Raw genomic sequence first — 26,693 nt, 5'->3', positions numbered from 1 at the left:
GAAGTATATATATATATATATATATATATATATATATATATATATATATATATATGACTTAAAATAAAGATGCAATCTGAGTTTGTGCGAATTTCATTTATTTCAGGCCAGTGTGAGAAGTTTTAAAAAGTTTGCAAAAGCAGAGACAGAAAACAGCTGATGGGTTTTAATTTGGTTTATTGAAATGATAACAGGAAACTTTAGAAAGTGCCACAGAAGGTGTAACTAATTAATAAAGCAGCAAAGCGGTGGTTTCCCACTGAAAGATGCTGCAGCAGAACACAAGCTTCCTGGGTGACAATCTGTGGCCTTTTTAAAAATAAATATAACATCTGAACTAAAGGTACAAAAAAAAGAACATCAATAAAGACAGTACCCTTTAAAAAAACAAGCTTACTGTAAGCTCAAGGAAATCATATTAAGGCATTGGTTGTATTGCTTTTTATAAGCTGTGTTTTCTTGGCAGTGGCTTTTGTAATATTACATCACACCAAACTTTAAACTGTCTTCCTCTATGTTTGTTATATTTTGCCAGTAAACAGGGTTTTATTGTCAAATATGAGAAAATCGTCTTGAATGAGAGTCCTAGTTTGAGGCTACATGTAGTGCAAATCCTAACAGAAAGCCTGTGTGTCTGTTAAAGCTCTATTTCTACTGGTTGGTTTCATAACTGGTGTCAAGGCACGACTGTAGCATTTGAGACAAAGTGAATTAAAGCAGTGATTCATTAAAAAAAAAAAAAAAAAGGGCACACGTGTACTGAAAAAAAAGAAAAAAAAAAAAAGGTCTTGCAGCGTGGTGAAAGGTCAAGGCAGAAAGGTGGGTAGGATCAAGGGAGTGTTCAAATCTGCAGTTCAGCCATAGCACGCTCCAGAGGGTCGGTGGTCCAGTAGTTGTGGTCCCACCCCAGGAACCAGCCGGTGAACGTGGGCGGCTCAAAGCCCTGCTTGATTTTGACGATGGGCGTCCTGGGGTCTCTCTTGGCCGGATCTGTCTCGATGTAACGGACCGCTGAGGGAGATGAGGAAGACGAGCTTGAATTAGCAAGGGGATTAAAAGTGTTGCTGAAGATGCTTTGTGCTTCCATTCTTGGTCAATTGTATTTTTGAAGGACTTTTATTTTGAAAAAAGTATGATTAATGGGTAATAATTATAATGCACATTAGGCATGTTGTGTCAGATAATTTACAATACCAAGGGATCGTTCTAATGGTATTTCCCTTGTTCTCTTCTCCTATTCCACTGGACATTGATATTTCTTTTGATTTTCCTCACCAGATGCCATGGATTCAGTCTTCTCCTCCTCTTGGGCCTCATTTCCAATCCAGACAAACACCTAAAAAAAAAAAAAAATTAAAGTTTTATTGTGAAATTCTCTTTTTGTGGGCACTGATTCTGCTCTGAATGCACATAGTACAGCTAAGGCAGTCAGCTTGTTTTTACCTGCTCCCAGGTGTCTAAGATCATGACATCATCAGTGGCAAGGTCATCCTGGGTCATCTCACCTGGTACCTCCTCAATCTGAGAAGGAGAAGGGGGATTTAGTGGGGCTTTATTTTTATGTACAGCACAAATAAAGAGACCTGCATTACTGTATTAGTGCACTGTTTTCTTTAAAACAGTGTTAAAATCCTGCACGTATAAAACTACAGTAGTTTGTACAATACCAAAGACTTGACAACTCAAGTTAGAACAGTACAAAACAGATCCAGGAGGAGAGGAAGGCTTACTATAAAGTTTCCAGTCTTATTGGAGCAGGCAAAGAGTCGGGGTGGATGAGCATCCATCTTGTCCTTGAGTCTGGTGGAGGTGCGATAATCTGTCTTTCCACCCAGAGCCTCCCAGAACTGATCTGTAAAGATGACAGACACACTTCAAGTTATCATAGTCACCAGAATTTTTAAAAAGGAAAAACAATAGTTTAATATTTTGGTAAATCTACTCTGTTTTAGGTGCTAAAATGCATAATAGCCTATATAAAGCCAGAACAGCTGATTAGTTTAGCATAAAACCTGGAAGTAGGGGGAAAGTAACGGGGTAAATAGATCTAATGGTTTTACATTATCAGATCTGTATCGCCAATGAAGAAAAGCTGGGCTATTATTTATTTAACGCAGTTTTGTGTGCACTCATTGGTCACTTTATTAAGTACAGTACACCTTGCTAGTAATGGGTTGGATCCCCATTTTGCCTCAAAAACTGCAGAATAGATTCAACAAGGTGCTTGAAACACTCCTCAGAGATTTTGGTCCATATTGGCACGACTGCATCACACAGTTGCTGCAGATTCATCAGCTGCATGTCCATGATGTGAATCTTCCATTCTACCAAATCCCAAAGGATTGAGGTCTCTTGAGATCTCTAATGGATTGAGATCTGGAAACATTTTTCCAGTCTTCTAGTGTCCAATTCTGTTGAGACCATGCGTAATGTAGTCGCGTGATCTTAGCTGACAGGAGTGGCACCCAGTGTGGTCTTCTGCTGTTGTAGCCCATTTGCATCAAGGATAAACATGTTGTGCATTCAGAGATGTTCTTCTGCATACCTTGGTTGTAACAAGTGGTTATTTGAGTTGGTGTGGCCTTCCTATCAGCTCAAAGCAGCCTGATTATACTGGGGCTTTTTTCTCTCTTTTTTGTGCTGTCAGCTATGGTTTAAAGGGCAAATAAGAGCACTGAAACTGTCAAGACTCCTACGTCAATGTAAAATTGATATTCTTTATAGAAGTACAAAAGGGATGAAACAAACCAGAAGCTAAAAGATTAATTAACCTGCACAAGTGGTTGCAATATTGAGTGAGTTTGTTACAATTATCAATACCTTTTACACTATGCAGTCACTTGAGCCATTATTAATATATAAAATTACTGTTAGTGGAGCTTTAAGGGTAAAATGGCAACTTAAACAAAGTGTAAATGTAAATCTGTACCCACCACCAGTGAAATACTACATACTTGCACACTAATGCATGAATTTTGAATAGAAAACCTTTTCAACCATCAGAAATAAAATGGTGAATTTCTCGTTTGTCTTTAGCAGCCCTCAGCCAAGGCCAGTCCTCAAAAGCAGAGTGTTTATGAAAAATTGAATCTGTTATGTTGTAGCCTAAGGTGTTTTTATATGTGAAATTGTTAGAAGTGAGCTTCTTCTTCTTGAGCTTGGAAAGCAAATTACAAGACTTCTGACAACATCTGAAGGGGTGATGCAATCAAGTCTGCTTTGTTTCAATATGGATGAACATAAGCGCTTAGCCGAAATACAAAAAGGGAGCTATTTAGCTTCACATTAAAGCACTATTTTAACAGCGAGACCGCACTTTGTAGCTGACACAGATACTGCTCTGAGTATGTTAACAGCTATTGGGTTTCAGCTTGACTCAAAAGCTGCAACAACAAAAAAAGAGTGAGAGAGAGAATGATAGTTGAGGTAACTGTGTTCATTTTTTTCCCCTCACCACTCTCTCCTCCCTCAGACAGCTCGGAGACAGACACTCCCAGGATTTTGCACAGCTGCTGAGCGCCCTGCTTCTCTGCATCACTGGCACCCACTCCCACCCACAGGAAGGAGCCACCGGGGGTCACCAGAACAAAGGCATCATTGGAGTTCAGGTTGGATGCCGCTGCGTCAAGCTGCATGAAAACAGAGATTGTGTAGGTTATCGTGAGGCTCTAATACTATGGCAGAGCTGTTGTACAGTGACCTCCTGAGCTGCTGGTGGTTTTCCATTTTGACCAATATTCATGCAAGGAAAAGGGGTCTTTACATTTTTTGCCCTCCTGCACTCATTTTTGTTTGGGTGCTAAATGTAGTGTTTTTTCTGTTCTTTTAGGCAGAATCCAGATGCATTTGCCAAACCTACAGTAATGTGTTCAACTACAGACCTAACCTAAAATCTACATTTAAATAAGCATTAACTGACTGCAGCTATGCTAATATGTGAATGTGAATTACATAAATTAGAATGTATTCACTGCTTAAGTTACTAAGATTATAATTTTTCTTTTTTTCCTCTAAAATACCCCAAATTTACTGAATATATAAAATACTTTAAGTATAATCTGCTCTTTTATGACCAGCTGTCATAAAACAAGAAAATACAAATATTTTAGAAATCCATCAAATTGTGTTTAAAACTAAAAATTACAGAATAAATAAAAAATTTGAGCTGGACTCCGAGAACTCAAAAATTACTCAAGCAAGGTAAATAACTGTAATTTGGCATCTTAATATATAATAAACAATAATGTGCTCTATTATTTTTGTTCTGCTTTTTTTTTTTGTAAAACAGTAACTTTGAAAATTTGTGCATAACAACAGTAATTATATTTTAGCATTATAAATATCATTTAAATTAAAGAACTTGCACATAATGGTGGATTAACCATTACAGAAGCATAAATGATTATACCAGTACTGTTAATTTAGGGCAGCTGTGGCATAAACGTCACATTGTGGTGGTCTAATAATCATGAGGAAATACTGCACAAAGATGGAATGTGTGTAAGACTGACTGACTACAATGACTACTAACTACAATGTGGGCGTTGTTACATAGACAGTTTATTTGTTGACCTTGGTCTTTTCATGGAACTGCTTTGTAAAAAAAGAAAAATATAGTAGAATAACAGAATTAATATTTGGTAATGAATGAGATATTTTCTCTTACCTCAACAGCTCGGGTGTTTCCTGCAGAGTTGGAGCGCACCTGGAAGAGTCGAGTCTCAGCTGGAGCGGACTGACCTCCTTCTCTGGACGTTCCTCCCTTGTACACTACCATGGGCTTTCCTCCAAACAGACTCATCAAGTGGGCCGGCTCTTTCCCCTGCACCACCCTCACCTGGTACACAAACACCAAATTTAAAACTCTGCATCTAATGAAGTTGTTGTTACAATAATTCATATCGCAAAATACTTCATGCATTTTGATGTTACAAGTAGTGCCACCAAATCACTGCAGACACATCCTCCCTAATTGTGTCCTGTGAAATATGCATCAACAATATGTGAAAAAAACCTCGTGCAATTCCGACTACTGACACAAGATGGCAGCACAGAGCCGGGCCATGTCATATCCTGAGGCGTAGGAGTCAAGATCAATGAAATTAGTAACCATGGTGAAGACGGTGCAAGTTATGTCCAAAGCCGTCTGCAGCTTTTTGTTATAAATATTCAGAGCCGTGAGGTGTTGCAGTCAGTTGTTCCCCTAATTCAGTAAGCACTGCACATTACACTAATCCTGAGCTTGCAAGAGCAAACAGAGCAAAGATAAATATTTACTGATGAGTTTAAAGGGAGAAAATTATTTGTATTATATGAGTTTAACATAGAAACGAACACACTTTGTTCTGTTCTGCAGTTTCGTCAAATATTTAACATTTGATGTCTGTGGCTTGCTGCGATTGTTAAACAGAATTTTTGTTTCTGGTGGTTATCATGTACTGTATATCTAAATGTGTCTGAACCAAAAACTGAACAGTTAATACAGACTAAAAATGATTCCTAATTTTTCTTAGATACTAACTGATTGTACACTTCATTTTCTAATTTCATATCTATGTTAAAAAGATTTAAAAGTTGATATATTCTCCTTATGTTGATTTAAAAGTTGATTTCACAGTAAAACCTGCCTAAATTCCTCATATCTGAATATCAATACGGGACCCAGACATTTCCAGTCGACACTCAGTCTGAGTAAGTTAAAGTTGGGTTTATAGACTGTATATAAAGGAAAGAAGTATCTTCAGGTCTGACATCACGCTTGCTACATCCATCTTTATGTACAGTCTTATGATCCAGTTTAGTTTGACAGATGAGCAAATACAAAAGTGTCCTCTAAATGCAAGATAAGGAACCACAAACATATGGACAAATAAACGGGATTGCTGCTGATGCCGCCGCACCAACACAAACACAGACAGAGTCGTGCCACAGCACATGCACAATAAGAACGTGGTACATACAAAGTGATGACACACACGGGCAGTGAGCAGTGAATGAATGATGACTCATATAAGCACAGAGCCACTCGTGCATATTTAGCCCATAATGTTGGTGTAGCATCAGGTCAGGACTGAGGACAAAAAAATAGGGCGGCGTATTTATGTTACTGAGTTGGTGACAGAGAAGGAGGGAGACTCCCATTAAAATACACACTGGAATATCCTGTTTGTGTCTGACAGAGCTGGGTTCATTTTAAATTCCATTTCGCTCATTATCGTGTTTATTAAACCTGAAGGGGGCCTCCCAAAAGCGAATAAAAGGATGCCTTCAAGACATTCATTAAGAATGGGAGAAGAGAGAGAATATGTGGCTTGTTGTTTCTATTTTGTCTGTGGCTCTGGACAAAACACGAGTCACACTGGGAAGATGAGGAGCCGGGAAGGAAGGGAAAATACCTGAGTGGTTATAGGCGCACCAACAACCTGAAGAGACAGAAAGGGCCACAAACCAAGGAAGTGAGGAAATGAGCGGCAGCACGGAAACCATGAGGGAGAGGGAAAAGAGTAAAAGGATGCAAAGATCGGACAGGATGTGCTGAGGAAGCCAGATGAGAGCAGCGACATTAATGACAGGGAAGATAAAAATTAATATGAGCATATGGAAAAAACAGAAGCACACTAAAGGAACAACACGTTGCACCTGCACAGGACCGCCGCCAAGCTCTTCGTCCAGCTGTGCGCCGAGGATCGCAGAAGACCCGATTTCATCCTGACTGGAGTCCATCCCCTGCCTGGGAAACAAGGCAAGATTATCACCTCGGTATTCAAACATAAAAAAGAGGAACTAACTGGGAGAAAGCATATGCTGGGTAAGATTTATTAGTTTGATTAATTTAAAAATATAAAACTTTGTGTTTCTCTCTGAACTCCGACTTCCATACGTTCTCATTGTTTTTTTTTACTGGTTTTTGATTTGATTTTTTTTTATTTGAACCTTACCTCCTCAATCACTCCTCGATGAACTTTTCACAGTGTAAAACTAAACCAAAAATCTGCTTATTTCCAGTGACTATTACATAGAATTCAGTGGCATCAAAAGAAAAAAAAAACTCCCTCTAGAGGTTCTTTTTATAGTATTGCATGATTGATGCTTAAACCTTTGGCAATAATTTTAATGCTGCAGGGAACTGAACTAGCTCTGAGGGGGAATATGAAGAGTACATAATAAATACCTTATGAAGTATAAATTTCCACATGAAATCCCTTTGTGCTATACTGTGTACTTGTACTAAAATATTAGAAACATTCTGTATTTACAAATTTAGCTCCAACTCCTCTGCCTCAATCTTGAGTTATGAATCAGTAAATCTGATCGGAACCAGCTCCACCCCAGCTGGTTATATTTTACTGCTATAATTTGATGACACCTAACTTTATGATACAGGCTGTAATTATGTTTCCAAAATCTTGACAAATTCATGTCTCACCACATGTAGATGATGTGTCCCTGACGTCCTCCGTGGTGATAGCCGTAGAGGATGATGTAACTGTCTCCTCCATAGAACTGTCCATAAGTGGATGAATCCACCGGGACTTTGTCGGATCCCTCAATACGCCAGATCTATCAGGACAGAAAAGAACAGGAGGGCGAAAAAAGCACATTTAGCAGGCTGTTGAGTTCAAAGTGCACCTGCTCCCCCTACTGGATAGGAAAATAATGACAGTCAAAGTTGGGCCCTTGGAGTGGGTTTCAATGCCTCATCTGATTTTTGAGAAACTTTCCTGGAATAAATCTAGGCAGAATTGCCAAATGTTTTTCCCCTGCAGAAACCTCCAGCTCATACAGACAGTATTAAAAGGCATACTCACAATCTGAGTATCAAACCCTCACCTTTTTCTCTCCACTGCCATCGTCCACCATGCCATGCTGGGCGGCCATGGCCGAGGATTCGTGTAAGGTGGCCGCATCGAAAGGCACCTTCTCGATCTTCGCGATGCTGTTAGCGATGTAGGCCACGCCCAGACCCACGGTCTGATCTTTATCCCGCCAATTTTTGAAGAACTGCTTGAAGAGCGGCGTCTCACCCATCTCAGGCAGGATCTGGACCTGCGTGTGTTTGGGGTAACCCATCTTCTTGATGAACTCGTCCGCTGCCTTCATGGCCGTTTTCCGCTCGTCCATGTTGGCATCTTTGCCTGAAGAGAAAAGATATTAAAGATTACTAAACTGAAGTGAAGAAACATTAATGGAAAATCAAAAAAGGAAGTCAGTTACAACTCAAAGATTTCTGATGGGAGAAATAATTTGTAAACCAAGAAAATTCATTTCAGCTTAGGTTTGCACAAAGAGTGAAAGCAAGCTTCTAGGCCCAGAGACATTTCTTGAATCCACTGCGACACCCTGCACCGACCTTTCCAGACAAAGATCTTTCCATCAGAGCCGTGGTCCAGAATGAAGCAATCACCAGACTCCAGTGCACTCTGGGCGAATGGGTTCTCTGCTGCCACCAGAGCAATCGACATGGTTCCAGTGGCATTGGACACCTGCAGGGGAAGATAGGAAGGAGACTGAAAGAGCTGCCAGTCAGAGAAAAGTGCTGCTTTCTGTCAAATTGAAAGGCTGCTGCTGACGCTGCCTCCGCCTGGGCTTTTCAGCCAGGCAAATATGAGCATGAAAGATACAAGTTTCTTAATTGATGTCAGCTGGAAATCTTTGCCTATAAGTCATAAAAATAAGAGGCTCATCAGTTTGTATTTTTAGTGATTTCCACTAATGAATGCACATTTAAAAAAAGAAAAAGAAAGGCTATTTAATCCATTTTTCCAACATAACCTCAAAAGTTTTCCGGCTCCCTAAAAAAAAAAAAAAAAAAAAAAAAAGAAAGAAAGAAATCAGCTTTTCGCCTTTATTATCTAAATGATAGTGAGTTTCTATTTTTGGACTATTTCAATTTACACTCACTGGTCAATTTATTAGGTACACCTTGCTAGCCATTTGAAGTGAACTCATTTTCATGGTCAAAACAACAATGAGATGATCTGAAATTTGAAACGTGGCGCATTATCCCGCTGGAAGCTGGCCATAAAGAATTGGTCAGCAGCAATACCCAGATAGGCTGTGGCATTTAAGCAATGCTCAGTTAGTACTAAAGGGGCCTCAATTGTGCCAAGAAAATATCTCCCACACCACTCATTACACCAGCACAAGCTTGAAGTGTTGACAGAAGGCAGGACGGATCCATGCTTTCATGTTGTTTACACCAAAAACTGACCCTACTGTCTGAAAGTCATAGCAGACATCGAATCTCCTCAGACCAGGCAATTTTTTTCCAATTTTTTGTTGTCCAATTTTGGTGAGCCCATGCAAATTGTAGCCTCAGGAGTGGCACCTGGTGTGGTCTTCTGCTGCTGTAGCCCAGAAGACCACAAGATTTGACATATTATGCCTTCAGAGATGCTCTTCTGCATCTCTTGGTTGTAATGAGTGCTTATTTGATTTAGTGTTGTCCTCCATTAGCCCAAATATTTTCTCTTATTCTCTTATTCAGGCCGTTCTCTGTAGACCAAGCATTTCATCCTGATGCTTGTTTTGAACTTGCCTAAATGCACTGAGTTGCTGTCATACAATTGGCTGGTTAGATATTTGTGTTAGTAGCTGAACACATATACCCATATTGTTGTTGGCGATCAATGACTGATGTAATCATTCATTATAAATAATTTGGGATTTTTTTATAATGGGATATCTGTGTAGGTGTGCAGAAGCCCATTTCCAGCAAACAACATTTAGAAGAAGAACCCACAGAATCAGGGTCCATGTGCTAACTCAGAAGCAAGAAAACTTTTCTCACTCGTGTGCCAGGCACATGTTTAAGTGACTGGACGTCCTGTTTGAGTCTGGTATCTAATTTTTATAACACATCCATGCTCTGACCTTGTAGAGTTTAGCCCTCATCCTGTTTGAAGCATCAGCTTTGATGTCATCAGAGGCTCCAGCTGGCAGATCTGGTTTGGGACCTAACACCTGAGAACAGAGGCAGCGATTTTAATAAAAAAGGCTTAGCTTATGACCTAAATTTGATCTCATAATTCACCGATGGCACCTCTATCATCTTCTCTCTCTCCGCCCCCTCATCGCAGACGTAAACTCGAGCCCTCCCACTGCGCTCGCTGTCACGGATACCCTTGGCGACCTGAGTAGCCTTCAGCTTCTCAAAGCGGTTGCTCTGGGAGCCACACCACTGGTAAATCTCCTGTGGGGTGAGAGGAAGGACAGCGGATTGAATGAAGAAGAACTTTTACAAGACAAACATTTTTTAATCACTTCTGGTTGCCAAATGATGCAACTTCTGTACCTTTGGTCTAACAGTGTGTCTCATTGGCCCTAAAAAAGTGAAATTACAGCTAATCTCCAGACTGAGCTAATCTCCAGACTCCGATCAGCTCAGTCTGACTTACATTTCCCAGGTCCAGGATGAAACAGTCTCCTGTGTTGAAGCTGTCCCAGCTGACCGGCACCTCTGTTGCCCTGACCACACGACGTCCTTTGACCTGGAGCACCCGCTGCACCGTCACCTCGTTGGTGACAACATGCTTGAACCCAGATGCCACGCCTCCTTTCTGTAAGACAGATGAGGGTCACATTTAAAAGTAAAGTAAATGACTCCTACAGCAACAAAGTGAAATAGCAAATAAAATGTTATTTTAAAGATTTAGATATTAAAATAATAATAATGGCATGAAAAGGTGGGATTTTCTATTTTGGAGAATATGGAGAAAACATTTGGGTAACTAAACTACTTTTCCAGTAGATGTTTCATGTTACAGTGAGTGAATAAAGGACGTGAGATCCTGTTTTAAAATATGATAAATATATAATATTTCTTTATGTGATTCCAGCCTTTAAAAGAATCAAAAAACACAGAAGAAACAAAACCACTCTAATCATGTCTCATATTCCTCTTGGATAAATACAAATGTTTTTGCTAGGTCAATAGTGACATCTTACCATGTATTTGATTCCAGACTTGAAGTAGCCCAGGAAGGTTTTGGATTCGTGGCCCTGCACCTCCCGGTACTGGATGGGCTTCCCCCCGAGGAAATCATCCATTTGGACTGTAAAGATGGCCGCTGAGCCGCTCTCATCCTGGGTACAGAAATCACCTGTGCAAGAAGAACCGCAGCAGCACTGCATCTTAAATCTGGCCCTTACAGTTATGCTGTAAACCTACCGGTTAGTCTGTCTGACCAGTTCTCCCAGTGAGGACTTCATTCAGTGAGTGAGGAGATCAATATGTGAGGGCAGCATATCTCTACACATTAATACATGCAGGATTGTTCCATTTCTGGGCACACAGTGTAGTCCATCAGCATGTGGGTGGATTACATCATATCCTGTTTATTGGGAAACTCTTTTTTGCCAAGATCAATCAAGCTATCTAAAACCAAATCAAATGAATGAACCGACTCAGCAGTGCTTTTTTATTTTGGTAAAGTTGAGGTTTCAAATAAATAAAACCTTTCAGGGATGAAGATGATTATCTTACCAGAACTTGAATGTTGGTTTGGATATTTAGATAAAAAAACAAAAAAAAAAAATTATTTTTCATCTCACAATGTACACATCAGATGCTCGTTACGTATATACCATCTCTTAATTAGTGTTTATTTTATGCAAGCTATCAGTGTATACCTCCAAGTTTATTTTAAAATGTAATAAATAATAATACATTAAACTGTATTGGGTAAGATGTTACTGAAACAATCCACAAAGTTTGTATGCAAGCTTTAACTTTTCAGCATTTTAATGTGAGACCTTATACTGCAGTCCTGACAGTACTTCCTCCTCGTTCCTCTCCTGCTTTTCCTCTCTCTCTCTCCCTCCCTCCCTCCCTCCGTGTGTGTGTTTATGAAACTCTAGGCGTGGCAGTAAGCTACACCTGCGGCTTATCTCCCCATAACACTCCCTTGCTTTTCACTCCATGCGTGTCCAAATAGCCCAGTATCCAGTAAAAAGAATCCTGGTAATGTAGATGTTTATGCTAAAATCATTAATGACTGCTGTGATGGTTATTTTACTTATTTTGTGTTCGATTTATTTTGACTGTTGTGTGATGTGGTTAAGCTTTAACTAATTAGCCAGTAAGACCGAGGCTGCTGCAGTGATTTATCATAGCTCAGGGGTTGTTAAAATGTTGAATGCATAAACATTGCAGTGAAAGGCAAACGGGAATCACAGGAAAGCTGATATGTTGTAATAGTTCAAGCAAGACATGAAACTGGGTGCATGGGCAAGGATACTGAGCTGTATCTTAGAATTATAAAATATGTATGGTGATTACAGTATAATAGCCGCGAAGTAGCTGACTATGTTATAATACACAGCAGATTTTTTTTTTTTTAAATTGGGAAAATGTCGTTCTAGATTACATTAGTTACACACAGTTAACAGCTGGAACATCTAGCTGCCAGTACTGTACTGTGCTGTAATTTAACAGGCAAATTTCTCGTAGCATGCAGTCAAGCTCAAATTTTGGTTATCAGGCATTTATCGGGTAGATATTTCACTTTCCAGTAACTTCATTGTCCCGTGCACCAGATCCTGACATGGTGTTCAACATCTACTTTGCACAGAGACATTCCACCTGTTTCACTCCTCTGACCTATCCCGGCCTCCCACGTTATTATTCTGTTTCTGATTTTTTTTTTTTTTAAGGATCTGCATACTTCATTCGTCACTGGCAATATCTTGAATCTTGTTGTATATCAGTCTGGACAAAAGCACTTATTAGGTTTTAGTCACATGAAAGAAAAAAAAATGTCTTCTATTAAACTCCACCGACTCTTCATACCTTTCACAATCTGATAAAAACAATACAGCACACTTTATTATCATCATCTGCTGAAACTATTTGCCAATAAGCCATATGATTTTCTTTATGTCGTGACTGTTGTTTTATGGCACATGGCTCACTGCCCTCACTAATTTCAGTCTCTGCAGTAAATAAAGCACAGCAACAAGGCTAATAAGCATAATTATTTTCCAGGGCTTCTGTCCTTGCGCTGTTCCTCATCTGTTTTGCAAGTCAAACAGGATCACACTGGAAAACTGAGATCATCTTTATTGTTTGCCACATTTCAATGGAAACAAACTGAAAAAAAAAACAGGCAAGCAACTGGATCTGTGAATATTTTTCCCATGTGTTACTAAGATACTGAAATGTGTTTTTTTAAATGTTTTGTGGCGTTTTGTACTGAATTTCAGTATAACCTTTACTTATTTGCTGTGCCCAATCCCAAAGAAAGAACACCCCCTCCAGTTCCAGTGGTCAAAACATATTTTCCCTTTGCTTGCATGCTTATTTGTCAGTAATAACCCAGAGATCCTTTCCGTTTCACTGCACTCACCCAGCCAGAAGTGGAGGTCGTACTGCAGGTTCCCAGAGCGCTGTTTGATAGTATTGAGGATGAGGTAGGCATCTCCGGTGTAAAATCCCCCATAAAGCTTTTCAGGAACAGGCACCAGGTTAAAGTTCTCCACCCTCCACACCTGGAGGCCCGGCTGCTGTCCGGCTCGCTCAAATTCTGGGTGGTGCGCTGCCATCCTGCATGCAGGGAAATCACAGACCAAAGATTAAGAGCGTTTCTCCTCCACAGGCCTAAAAAAAAGAAAAGCAGGTCTGTGATCTTAGCAATAAGCTCAGTTGGTCAAATGGGCTGCTGCACCAATAAAACTTGCAGAGATTTGTAATAACTTCAAAAAGTGAGGCAGAGACTGCCCACATATGAGGCATCTGCTCAACATAAAGCCACGCCCCTTAAGGCTGAGCTGTTGCCATGGATACAAAGATATAGTTTAGAACTGTAGTTAAGTATTAATACAGAGCGGTGTGATTAAGGGTATTTCCTCCAGAGAGCTGCAACAGGAAGCCCTGGCAGTTATGACTCATAGTTATAAACTGTTAGTGACGGTGACAAAAGAGACACATTGTGTATTTATATACAGACTGCTGCTTTATGACTGTTTTATATTTTGTAATGGCACAAAGACTAATGCATGCAGCCACTTGGATAGAGACAATCTCACATATTAGATCTTAATCGAAGCTTTAACTGAAGCCTTAATTCAGACTTCAAATCTTATAAACATAACTTGAAAATAACTTGAAAGTTCTGCGCTGACCATTAAGCTCAGCGACTCTCCCAGCTGATCTTGCTGATCATTGAGTTCCTCATATTTTCATTGCAAGCAGAGCCATTAAAAAGCCTTTAAATGTGCCTTAAGGTAACTACATAATGGGCAAATCTGCTGTCAGACGTCTGTCCAATCACAATCACAAACACACAAAAACATTCATGCACCTACAGTCATATCTGACATGGTGCCACCAACCAAGAGTTTCAAGCAGGCGCCTGTGCCGTATAAGATTACAGTCTTGTGGTTTCTCAAACGCGCAAGCGGAGGTTTCAGATCTTAAAATGAGAGCTGGGCTTTCTGTAAAAATAAAAGGGTAAAATCTGAATAGTTTGTCACGTTTCACAAATGTTTTGTTGTTAGGCTTAAAATTTTCAAAGTCAGTTACACAATTCAAACCACGAGGTAAAAATTTCATAAATGCTTCTACAGATTCTGCAGTAAATAGCAGCCCACACAGTCTCAACATCCTGTCCTATTAGCTTGTTGCGACAGTAAACACTACAGAGAGAAAAATGTGTCTCTGCACTGGAGTCTTGCTCTCAAATAAGAGGCTGAGCTCTCTCAAAGGAGCTCCTGTCACCCTTCCTGGTGCAGTTTTGCTAAACACTACATTTATCAGGTATATTTATGAATGGATATTTATGTATGAAATACATAGAAGACATTTAAACAGTGGACACTATTTTTCAGAGCTTAAAATTTATTATTTTATATCTAAGCTGAGCACCAGCTCCTCTTTTGCCCCACCCCTGTACTATCAGTTAATAGGTCTAAACTAAAATATCAAATCTGTGTTATAAAAACTGTATAAACTGAAGGTCATGCAGTTCAACATGAACACAGAATCCAATTTTCCACAGGAATGCTGCTTGGACCTGCTGCCTTTCAATTTGCATGCACAGTGGAGTAAGACTCGTCCATTCTGCTAGGCGGAGCGTCTGCCCACAAACATGGCAAGAATCTGCTCCTGACCCTGGAAGCGGAAAGTGGCTCAGAATTCATGCGACCAGGCCAACACATATGAGGATTCTTTTCCCCTCCCATTTGTGCTCTCCTCTTATGTCAGACTCGGTGCACATTACTTTGTAGCTAAGGAATGGTTTGGCATGGAAAAGCAGGCGGATAATTTCACAGTGAAATACATGCAGTCAAAACAGAAACTTCCTGGAGTCATACGAGGCCAGGCACCATCTGACCTTCCGTGACTACACACAGGTTTGGCTGGATGGGAAACATCTGAGGCCATGAGGCGATGCCATTACAGCATTATCCACTGCCCTTGTGAAGTTCCCCTCATGAGAAGCTTGATGGCCATTAAAAACCAGAAAGGACACTTCTGTCACCACATAAGAAGAACTAACTAAGACTTGGTGAAAATTACCAATGTTAAATAGCTAGTTTCTGAAAGCCTCAACACACAGAAAGATAGTTATAACGATCTCAGGACGGCATATCTACAAGAATTAGTGGTTTGGTGCATGATATGTAGTGGTAGACTAAAGATCTCATATATTTTATTTAATAAAAAAACTTTGGAGAGCACTTGCATTTAGCATGTTATTTAAATATGGAGCTGGAACTAAGAATCCCGGCCCAGTACGAATCCTTAAAGCAATAGAAGGTGCTAGCTTAGCTCTGACCAAATTAAAACTGCAAGGCGCTGCACCTTCCTGAAGTCATATTCCCACACTGAGGTTTTCCAGTACTCTCAGTGGCTGTAACACCGTAACGCTCCTAAAACCTCAAATTTTTCTTTTTGACACTTTTACAATGTATCATTAGCTCACTGTAGCACAGAGCCAAGCTTGCTGTTTCCTCTGGCCTCTTTTCTTTATGCTAAGTGGTTTATTGCCACCTTGTTGCCAGGTCATCTACAGATTGAAAAGAAAGAAAAAATTTATTTGCCTCAAAAAAAAAAACAAAAACAAAAAACACAACCACATCTGGTAATTCATATATTACAATTATATACATATATTTAAAGGCATCTAAACAAAGAAGTAACCACATCCTCCCCAAACTGCCACTTCCTGAATGTCTTGGCAACAAACAAAACATTGTGCTCCCAAGCAGCTGATAATAAATCAGACTTCTGCTTTGAGTGCAATGCTACAGCATTTCTTTAATTAAACCAACATACTCAGGAATTTGTAAACAGCTTAACTTGAAATCACGCCCTTAAAGAGAATATTAGTGCTTGAAACTGGTCAGTACAAAAATGTTTAGCCTTCTAGTCTAGCGGCTGTACGTTTCATGAAAACGTACCCATGAATCCCATTCGGTCCCCACTGTGAATGCTCCAAAACACGCCTGATAATAAAGCTGCTTTTCCTTAATAACCAAAGAAGACTTTTCATTCAGCAACAGCTGAGTAATCTTCCTTCTTAAAATTTTCACTTGTGGAAAATACAGTATCCCTTGTGTGCACCTTCATATTCTGAAGATCATAATCTCTGTGGCTCTAAATAAATATGACCGGCTGTGACTGTGATCTTCCCCTCTGATGGAGAGAAATGTTCTGTCTGTCTCTGCACATCAGAGCCGTTTCATCCTAGGGTTAGGTACTGCCTCTGACTTAATAAAGCAAACATCAGAGGGGATACACTCAGCATCTGAGCAACCTTTGAAGACTCAAAGCCAGTAATGAAAAAGAACAAACGTAGGCGAAAACTTACACGAGGGAAAAAGGTTAGAGAATGAAGTTTAAGGCACAACAAGACTCTTACAAATACAAATGTTTTTGCTTGTATGAAGGGCAGCAGCTGACTAAAACAAGCATTCGCCACTCAGGGCTGCTCCACGCTGGATACAGTGACTCAAGGAGGGGTGGTTTGTTGACTCAACACAGCTTAAATAGAACTGGTCACATGACTTGTGGTCAGTCACAGGCATGCTGAAGAAGGGAGGTGTCTGCCACCCGCCACACACTGGCATTCAGTCAGTTTGCACCCCTTCATCTGTGGGCCCAGCCACCACCCCTTCCCCTCCAAACAAGCAGGCAATGAGAGCTCATTCCAGCCCCAGTTATTTGATTCCCCTCCCCCATTCTCCACCAACCTCTCTTTTGTGTGTGCCTTCGCTTGAGGCCTGAGTGAAAACTCAAAACTTGCGCAGAAAGCAGCTCTGAATTCATATGACAATGAATAAACTGTTATCGGAGCCCTTGTGACTTGTCTGCTGGTGTCCATGCTATGAAAACAAACCCAAAATAGCGTTATCTGGAAAATCTTGATTTCTGGGCTAAAGCAGCATTTTTGTTTCTAAGTTCTCCCAAATAAAACAAGATTCCTCCTTCAGGAGGAGGTGCTTTCTGATGACTCATTTTCTCCGTGCATGCCACTCTCAACCTCTTCAGGGCTGCTGAGCTGCCATGTAGCTTAATCAGGACACATCAGATAATGCTCTGCACAGACTCTGTAATAGCCACTCTGCTTTCCTCTCATCTGTTTACACCAAGTAAGACTAAGAGAATCAAAACGGCTGTTTACAACTTTGCAAATAACCTCCATGATATATGGACGGCTGTTAAAGGATATGAGAGGCTTATTTGAGGAACAATTGACATGCAAACAGCCACAGATGAGAAACTCTGTAACCGCTTCTCATCTTACACAAAATGCAATACGCACAAAGTTTTGAGGATGGGATTTTACTCTGTATGCACGCATATGAAGAGGTGCACTGTATGTATCAATATCACACCTGATGTTTGCAATGAATGTATCTACAAAGTTTCTAAAGTGTTGAAGTTGCTTTTTAGTAAAATTTTGTTTTTATATTTTAGCATTTTTGTTGTCAAGTATAGTGATAGTGATATTTATCTTGAAAGGTGCCATGTAAATAAAATTTTACTTTACTTACAACTACTAAAGTAAGGCTTAGCCCTGCCCACAAAGCAGCTGGAAGAACCTACTCGTGTCAATGGAAGAACCTTAACCATGTTTAAGTTAATAAGAAAAAAACAGAAAACAGCATCAGTTAATAGTAAAAGACTGTATTACAGTTTTTATTTCTCACTCAGCAATGACATATATAGCTGTCAAAGCATAACCTTTATCAGCTATTTGTGATCTGACATGTTTGGTAATCATTCATGATGATGCAAAGCCCAGAAGATATGATCACATGTCCATGTTAACCATTGTTTGATATACTATAAAGAAAAAATGAATACAACAGAAATTGCCAGCATTGGGCGTAATGAGTTGCAAAGTAATTACATTGTACTAATTTCAGTAATAACACTACAGTTACAATTATGTCATTACTAGCGTTACAAAGTTTCTTCAATTATCTGTGTGATGGGAGGAAATGGTGCAGGGAGGAAATGGTGGCATGGTCTACAACTTTTGAGGAGTGAAGATATGAACATTTCACAAAAAGGACAAGATCATGATGGTAAAGTGCAAATCGCATCCAGGACAAAAAGAGTTGCACTATACTGCTAACACAACATCTGCTCTTTGCAAGCATTTGTGTAAACAGGTTACAGGTTAGGATACAGGTTTGTGTTGGTCTGTGGGACTGTAGCCCAAGGTTTATATTGCCAACTGATAATTACATGACAATGCATTTTAGGTCATGCTACAGAGTAATGTGAAAGTAGCATGGCACAAGTAGTGTAACAAATTACTTTCTCCAGTCAGTAATTAAATAACATACTACATTACTTTAAAGAAATGTAGTAAGTAATGTGTAATACATTACTTTTTTCAGTAATGACCCCAACACTGGCAACTGTTGACTTTTTAAATAGACAAATTCCTGATATTGTGTAGTCATTTTCAGAAAAACTACAACAAAATGTCTGTTTTATGTGCCAGCTATAGTGAAGTTGTTATGACTGGGGCTGCACTGCTTCCTTAGGAACTTGGCAGTAGAGAACATTAATTCAACTGTGTATATAGAGTACCAGAAAGCTGAAGTTGAAACATAAGCTGACTTTTTAATAGATGGCTTATTTTTTTATAGGAAGAACTACAAGACCTTTGCATGCAAGAGTGGTTAAAAGATACATAAAGCACCAGCAAGAAGTTATTGTTGCTTACTAGCATCTGTGGATTAGGATGTACTTACTGTTTCTACAGAAAAATCATATCTTTTGATATTTTTGCTGAATAAAAGTTATAAATTAAATATTAATCTTCCTTGTGGTGTTGCTCAAGAGTGAGAGCATACCACCTTTTTCTTTCGGCTTGCTATCAAAGGATCAAATGCTTGCTTGCCCAAATATGCCAACAATAAACATGTACTGACTTGTTCACATGACTCCAATTTAAATGGCATTTAGGAACTATGTTACTATGTATTATTTAAAAAAATACATAGATTTAAATGTGGTTATAGGCAACCTAGCTATTCCTTGCCCAGTTTGAATCATCTGCCATGCACATCACCAAACAGATGTTTACTGTGCTTGTATGCCAAACATCCATCCATCTCCACCCTGACATTCCTTGATTTACAGCAATGACACAGCCTCTCCACTTTTTAAGGGCAGGGACAATAGTCAATGTTAGACTGTATGACCACAAGAGGCAGCTTGTCAGGAAATGGATGTGTTTAAAAAAAAAAAAAAAAAAAAAAACACAAGACATGCTGTCATTTTTCATGCAAGGTCAGTCTGACGGTTTGTCTAGACTCAGAAACCTTTTCTGACCTGAGGGATAGTCTTTCTATCGATCATGAGCCTCAACAAAGCATGCTGAGTGCTAAATTATAACATTAAGACTGTTGCAGAAATGATTTTAATCCTATTGAATGGGGCACCCAAGCATGTATATGTTTCATTAAATCTCACAGGAACTTCATTTTATTTTCATGACTTTGTCAATAATTTTGTTCAAAAAGACAAAAAAATAATAATGTAGTGGGGTCATGGGGGACCACAGTTAAAAGCATCCAGTCCTGCTTATTGTAACAGATGAGACTGTTAATTCAGTGCACGTTTGCAATGGGTCCAAAGTATCACACACTACCAGGGGTTGGGTCACTTTGAAGGCAGATCCAGATTTAGCAGATAAAGATGCTGTGCTCTGCCAACGACTCGAGTGTTCTTACTAAAGTGAAATGATGTTAAAAGGTCAGAAATATTAGTATAAAATATAGAATTTCATGATAAAATGACCAACAAATAAAAATGTTTATGATCTATTGTATTAAAAAAAAAAAGACTGCAAAAAGCTAAATGGTAGCCTGCTTTAAACATTCCAAAACCAGGTTTGGTGTGTGTTTGGGATCATTGTCCTGTTGGAACAAGTTTCAACCATCTAGCTGTTGATTTGAGGTGAAGTTTAAGAATTTAGAGGTAGTCCTCCTTTTTCATTAATCCATCCACTTTGTGCAATGTACCAGTACCGCTTGCAGCAAAACAGTCCCAGAGCATGATGCTACCACCACCATGCTCAACAGTTGGTGCAGTGCTCACCTTTACTTCTCCGAACATACCTCTTGTCATTGTGGCCAAATAGCTCAACCTTTGTCTCATCTGACCATAAAACTTTTCTCCAGAAGGCATTTGGCTTGTCCGTGTGGGCAGCTGCAAATTTCAGTCGAGATTGAAGGTGTTGATTTTGGAGCAGGGGCTTCATTCTTGGTTGGCCCCCTGTCAGTCCATGGCGATGTAAAACTCGCCTCACTGTGGACAGTGACGCTGGTGTTCCAGCAGCTTGCAGTTCATGACAGGCTTGAGCCTGCCATGAACTGGTTGTTCCTGGGTTGTTCATGAACATCCTAACCAATTTCCTCTCATCTGAGGGTGACAATTTGGGTCTTCTTCCAGACCTCGGCAAAGTTGCGACACATCCGAGTAACTTGTACTTACGTACAATTGTTTGAACTGACGATCTTGGAATATGCAGTTGTTTAGAAATGGCTCCAAGAGACCTTCCCAACTTGTGTAAATCTACAATGCTCCTTTTTACATCTTCACTGAGTTGCTTGGACTTTCCCATTGTTCTGAGTATTGGTCAAATATCCAGCCAGAATTATGCCAGAAGCTTGCTGATGGTTACCAAAAACGTCTGGTCAAGGTGCAACTTGCTACGGGACATTTAACCAAATACTAGTGTGGGGGGGTAAATTTGAGAACATATGTTTACTTTTGACCCTGTGTGGATCACAGAAAATCCAAAATAAATTTAAACTTGTGCACCCAATTCTTTTTTGAAAGTCATTAAAGATGTATGCTGTGCAATCATTCCACCCTGGAAAAAGAACAGTTCAGAAATCATTAAAAGCCTAAAATTACCATGATATTCATGCCCATGATGAGTACAGTACGTGTAAACCTCTGACCACAACTTGACATGCACCCATCCCTGTCCCTCACCAGTTCAGCCCTAAAGAAAGCATGCACACAGTTGTTTAGCCTCCTAAGATGCAGCAATTAATTTTGGCCCTCTGTTAGGGACTTGAGTCTGAAGCCTCTATGTAAAGCACCATTTATGCACTCTATAGGAGTCCTACTGTATTGTAAGGTGACATCCTGGGCTTTCTATTGATTCCACATTTGTGGAGGCTGGGCAAATAGAGCACATGGACTTTCTTCTCAAAATAATGGGAAGTGCACCATCCACATTTTATGGCCACAAGGGAAGTTAAGTGATATTGTATCATAATTCTACTGCTAAAACTCATATTGTTCCTCCAATATGAGAGTCTTAATTTTGAATTAGTAGAAATAGTAATTGTACCCTTTCCAAAAAAACCTTTTATTTACTGTCCTTAAATAATCTTGATGTCTCTGGTAAGTGGGAAAAAATAAATCCCTCTGGCTGGAAAGTGAGAACTCTCTTGAACAGAATGCAACAAGGCTGCCATGGAAAGATGATTCCATTTACAGGCCGATATCCTATATGGCAGCTGAGAAACCAAATCCCACAACCTCAGAGCCCTAGTTTGCACAATACTTCTTATCCATAATGGACTTCGGGTGTTGTCATTTTGCCTCTTCCCAGGCTCCTAAAAAGCTGGCAAGTCCCCCGCTGAGCTTTCACCTTTTTGCTCTGATGTCTGGCCCTCCTCCACCTCATCTCCTGACAGCCCTAAATATGACTCCACGTCCACAGTTCTGAGTGAAATCCTTTCTGCCTCACTCAGCCCTCTGTTGCACTCTGCAGGATCATTGTTCGTGTCATGGGTGGCATGACCTGGCAACCCAGGTTTAGGTGAGTATTATGTGTGCAGACTGGAGTTTAATTAAAAAGCTTCACTATGAGAAGTTATTTGTTAAAATTATGTTTTAGTATTCAGATGTGTTTCCTTCATGTAGCTGTTTTAATATTCATGAAATAAAAATACATTTTTACCAGAAATCAATTTTAAAAAAGGAAACATTATCATTAGATTACATCACATCATTCTGATATCAAACAATACTTGATGCCCACTAATAATAAGAATTTTCTGGGGAATAAATGCAACATGTTTGAACCATTAAACTTAAACTATCTTTAAAAAAAAAATCTAAATATCAAAACCTTTTTTTTCTGGGTCTCAAGGCCTATAATTCTGCAGTGGGGTGCAGTTCAGCTGCTCAACTCAAACAAGATTTAATCTCGGGGGGGGGGGGGGGGGGGGGGGTACACTCACTACATGGTTCCTGCAACAGTCACAATGGGGATGTTGTGACAAACGTAATCATCAATATTTGGTTGTTTCTGTGGCAACCACAACCACACTGAACGGTGTTTACGACAGTGATGACACACTCAGTTTAGTCCGTGGGTACCAGCCCAGTTTAATCTCAGACCAGTATAATACTGTACGGTGCATTTGTGTGTATTAAAGCTAGCTACACCACACAATGAACAGCAGTGCACTTTATTAATAAAACTCCAATTATTAAATGCTTATCTATAATTTTCACACTTTGCAAAGACCCCTTTTGGCCGGCTGTTTTTACACCCCGGGTTTAGGATGTAAAGCTGCTAAGGATAATCTCACAGTTTTAGAGCACAGTTGCTCGAAAAAATAGTTGTTTTTAATAGCACCATGTTGTTTGGTTTTTGCATTACATCACGGAAGTCACTCTGAACACAGGCATAAGGCAAAAGTATGAGGTCAGTTTTATCCACACTGGATTTTCAGGGATCATCCAGGGTTTCCACTGGCTTGTCCTTATATGGCAACACTGCGTTGCGCTCTAGTCAATTAAAAGCTGGGTGTAGTCCTTTTTTTATTTGCTAAACAAAAAAAATATTGGTCTAAGGGTGCCAAAAAGCACTAGTTCACTCTATCGCCTAGTCTCTCTTTGTCAAATCATTGATCCAGTCTGGTCTAACGGGTGTTAAATAACGCATCAAATTACTCAATCTGTGCGGTAGGTACAGTTTTGCTTTGAATAAAGTGGGTTAATAACGTGAGCCTTACCTTAAGGTGGAGGTTGTGATCTGGGACTATAACGGAGGGACGGTTGTGGACCTGAGATGCAGCAGGAGCACAGAGTCGGCGGTTCAGCAGAGCGCAAAGCCGCTTTTTATGCTTCTGGCCCGGGACGCTCCGTATGACACACCCTCTGGCTGCCTGCTGCACCGCCTGCAGAACGGCGACCGTCTACACATATACCTGCCTGTCTTTCTTTCTGTCCGTGTATAATGTAAGTCGGACAATATACACAGAATAGACAGTGCAAGTAATTACTGCCTATAGGTTTAGGGGTTCAGTACTGGACTAGCTTCTAATGTTAATAAAAATTATTTAAAAAAAACAGAAAAAAAACAATAGCTTATAAAGGTGTTTTCTGTTTGTTTGGTTGTTTGGTTTTTGTGTGGTTGTGTGCGTATGAGAGAGAGAGAGACTTTATTTTTGTTTAATTTTAGATTTATATTTTTGCAAGGGTTTAATAATCTCTGCCACAGCTGCAACTTCCGGTTACGACCCAGTCTTCGCTCAGGAGAGGGCTTCTTAAACAACACTGCCCCTGTCTGGTACAGGAGTACCGTCAGATACCACAGTACACTGCTCCAATACAAACTGCACATGCCTATTTCTTCCGGCTTTGCCCTGCGCTTCCTGAGGGCCGATGATGAGGGTCCTTGTGAAAGAGCAAAGTAAAGACTTTTACAAGTTTTTCTCAGTGGCTTTGGTGCATTCCTCAGCATGACACATACATTTCCCCAAACAACTGATGCATACAGCAAAACACGATAAATAACTTGCAGAAGTCTGTCACTTTCTTTATCTTTGTTTTTACAATTTGTCCTGTGCAGGCCTTGACTTTATTTCAACATTTTTAAAGAGGTTTATATATATAAAACCTTATAATACCAAGTTAAAGCTTGATTTTGCAGATAGAACCTTTTTGTTTTGTGAGTGAAATGGCCAAACTTGTATATAATTTTTTTAAAAATTCTTACATATTGTTGATTAGCGGTCAGCGAATAAGAATATGACAATAAGTCAACTTTGTCAAAAATGTCAGAACCTTATAATTCTAAGGGGACTATAGATAGATAGATATATAGATAGATATTCCTGAAATATATCAACACAGTGCCTTTGACGTTTACAGTATTAATTTAATTTACAGTGTTTTTAAGATGAAATGTTTACATGCAGACTATAGGATAAAAAATAAAAGCTCATCGATGGCCCTCTTGTGGCCAAAAGGGCAAAAAACAGGGAAGTGGCACGCTCAAACAAATGAGACAGGGATGACTGAGCAAGAAAGGTGATAGGTTTACTTTTGAGCGATGTTTAAAAATAAAGAGAGAGACTATGAAGCTCACTTTTTACTATTGTCAGTGACATTTATTCTGCTGAATGATAATGAGTGCCTGTAAAGAAAGTAGGCTGGCTTCTTGTTCCCAGGATCTAATGTGATGAACATACTGCATCAAGGCAGCATAAAGATCTGTTTTCTCTCCTTGGGGACAACATGTTAATAACATATTTATGAAAATATCGCATTGCCTTGAACAGATACTGTATTGTGAACTGCTTTCACCAATGTGCATTGTCTACTACTCGCCAAAATTTGGAGCTGGAGCACTGATGCACTGAAGGGCTCCAGTCATCGATGAAAACATCCCAACAAAAAAGTCTTGTTTTTGTGCCATGCTGTTTCAGAGAGTGGAGTATGCTGCCCTCAGCTTGGCATGCAGGAAATCTGGTAATCCTCAATAGACAGATCTGGACACTTGATCGAACTCAAAGGGTCTGTTCACCAAAGAAAATGAGGAAAAACATCCCAAATTGCTGCTGCTTCTTTTTGCTGATCTTCTGATTCATCTTTTCCAAGTTTTTATTTTTTGTGGTGTTTCTTGGCAGCTACTGATGATGCTCAGATGATGATTTCTAATGATATCCTGACCACCAGGTCAGCGTTTTCCATTTTTCTCATGAAATAGCTTGATATTCTTTCAATAGGTTGGCACTTTAATTTGAACAGAATGTCCATGGGACTTAAGAGGACTCCTAATGAGTCTGGTGACCCCAGCCTTTCCTTATCCTTGGATGCCACCATGAGGTTAACATCTAAACTTGGCTCAGATTTTTATGCTCCCACCCCCATCCAGTAATGATGCTTTTAACCCCTTATTTCTTCATCTATCATAATCGTGTTGCTAAAGTTTTTATTTATTTTTTGCTTTATAATTAAATATAAAATGAAAGGCATTCCCACAAGCCTCAACTGTGCTTTCTATTTTAATCCTAAATATAAGCTTATGTGTTGAAGCTCCAATGTGGTCAGTGTGATAGTTACTCTGGATGAGAATACTGAAGATGTACTCCCAGCAGAAATAGAAAATAGATTTACATGAAACTTAGGCTGCAGGTTGGTCTGTGCAAAATCAGAGGTTTTCACCAGGGTTTTACATTAAACCCATCTTTTATCTCCTTGGCTAAACTTTCTTTGTTTCTTTCTTTCTGATGAGGTGGTCAAGCAGACAGATGCTTCTGCTGACAAAGACCGAGGTGGAGCTTTTATTGGAAATGACAGTTACAGGGACAGACATCACAGCCAGGTGAGAAAGAATTGCCTTGCAGAGAACTGACTGCTTCACAAAGTCTGAGAAGATACTGTATTTGGCAGTAGTGCTGCTCCAGCTGAGCAAGCACTTAGAAACAAAATATTAATTTCTTTCTTCTTGAGGCTTGCCATTTGATGGCATCTCTTGCAGTCCCGAATTGGCAAAGCTAAGGAATGCTGCATTTTTATTTTCTTCAGTAGGCACACTTCCCCTGACAAAGACAAAGGATCTCAAGGATCCACGTGGGTGGTGAAACTATCTTTTTGCCATCTGAAGGCCTGCATGTTTGCAGTGCTGACACTAGTTCCTTTATAGTATGCATGACTTACTGAAAATAAAGGAAGAGGAAAAGAGAAAGAGCTTGTTTTGACATTTTGACAGCAATGAAAGTTGCTGTCAAAAAAGAAATTTGAAAATAGATTAGTCAATACATGTTAAAAAAAAAAAAGCTTTTGATGTTGCATAGAGCTAACGAGGCCCAACACCTCTGCATCAGAGCTAACTAATCACATTTACTGCTACTTTCTGCATATGATTCTTCTTTTCAGGCATTTTAGGTACATTTTGATACTATTAGTAGGT

At 39.6% G+C, this 26,693-nt stretch overlaps 1 protein-coding gene across 3 annotated transcripts; it reads right to left on the bottom strand.

Annotated features, from left to right (window-relative positions):
- Nucleotides 1-160: 160 nt before the first annotated feature.
- gsna (gelsolin a) lies at nucleotides 161-23,635 on the bottom strand. 3 transcript variants are annotated; one of them, XM_030742326.1, is made up of 17 exons: nucleotides 23,509-23,635; nucleotides 13,347-13,543; nucleotides 10,948-11,102; nucleotides 10,398-10,559; nucleotides 10,043-10,192; nucleotides 9,874-9,963; nucleotides 8,351-8,483; nucleotides 8,071-8,135; nucleotides 7,831-8,028; nucleotides 7,427-7,560; nucleotides 6,640-6,730; nucleotides 4,667-4,837; nucleotides 3,455-3,629; nucleotides 1,731-1,852; nucleotides 1,444-1,521; nucleotides 1,276-1,336; nucleotides 842-1,011 (listed from the first exon to the last, which is right to left on the bottom strand). In XM_030742326.1, the coding sequence occupies exons 2-17, from the start codon at nucleotides 13,540-13,542 to the stop codon at nucleotides 842-844; spliced, it is 2,151 nt and encodes a 716-aa protein (XP_030598186.1). In that variant the 5' UTR covers nucleotide 13,543; nucleotides 23,509-23,635. The 3 variants fall into 3 exon arrangements, with proteins under 3 accessions (XP_030598185.1, XP_030598186.1, XP_030598184.1); XM_030742324.1 differs by having other exon boundaries at nucleotides 7,831-8,135; XM_030742325.1 differs by lacking the exon at nucleotides 23,509-23,635 and having other exon boundaries at nucleotides 161-1,011; nucleotides 7,831-8,135; nucleotides 13,347-13,542.
- Between the last annotated feature and the right edge of the window lie 3,058 nt (nucleotides 23,636-26,693).

This window comes from Archocentrus centrarchus, chromosome 12 (assembly GCF_007364275.1).
Source record: "Archocentrus centrarchus isolate MPI-CPG fArcCen1 chromosome 12, fArcCen1, whole genome shotgun sequence".
Classification (NCBI taxonomy): Eukaryota; Metazoa; Chordata; class Actinopteri; order Cichliformes; family Cichlidae; genus Archocentrus; species Archocentrus centrarchus.
Note: the sequence above shows the minus strand (reverse complement) of the source record. Positions and strands in the feature narration are given on the sequence as shown.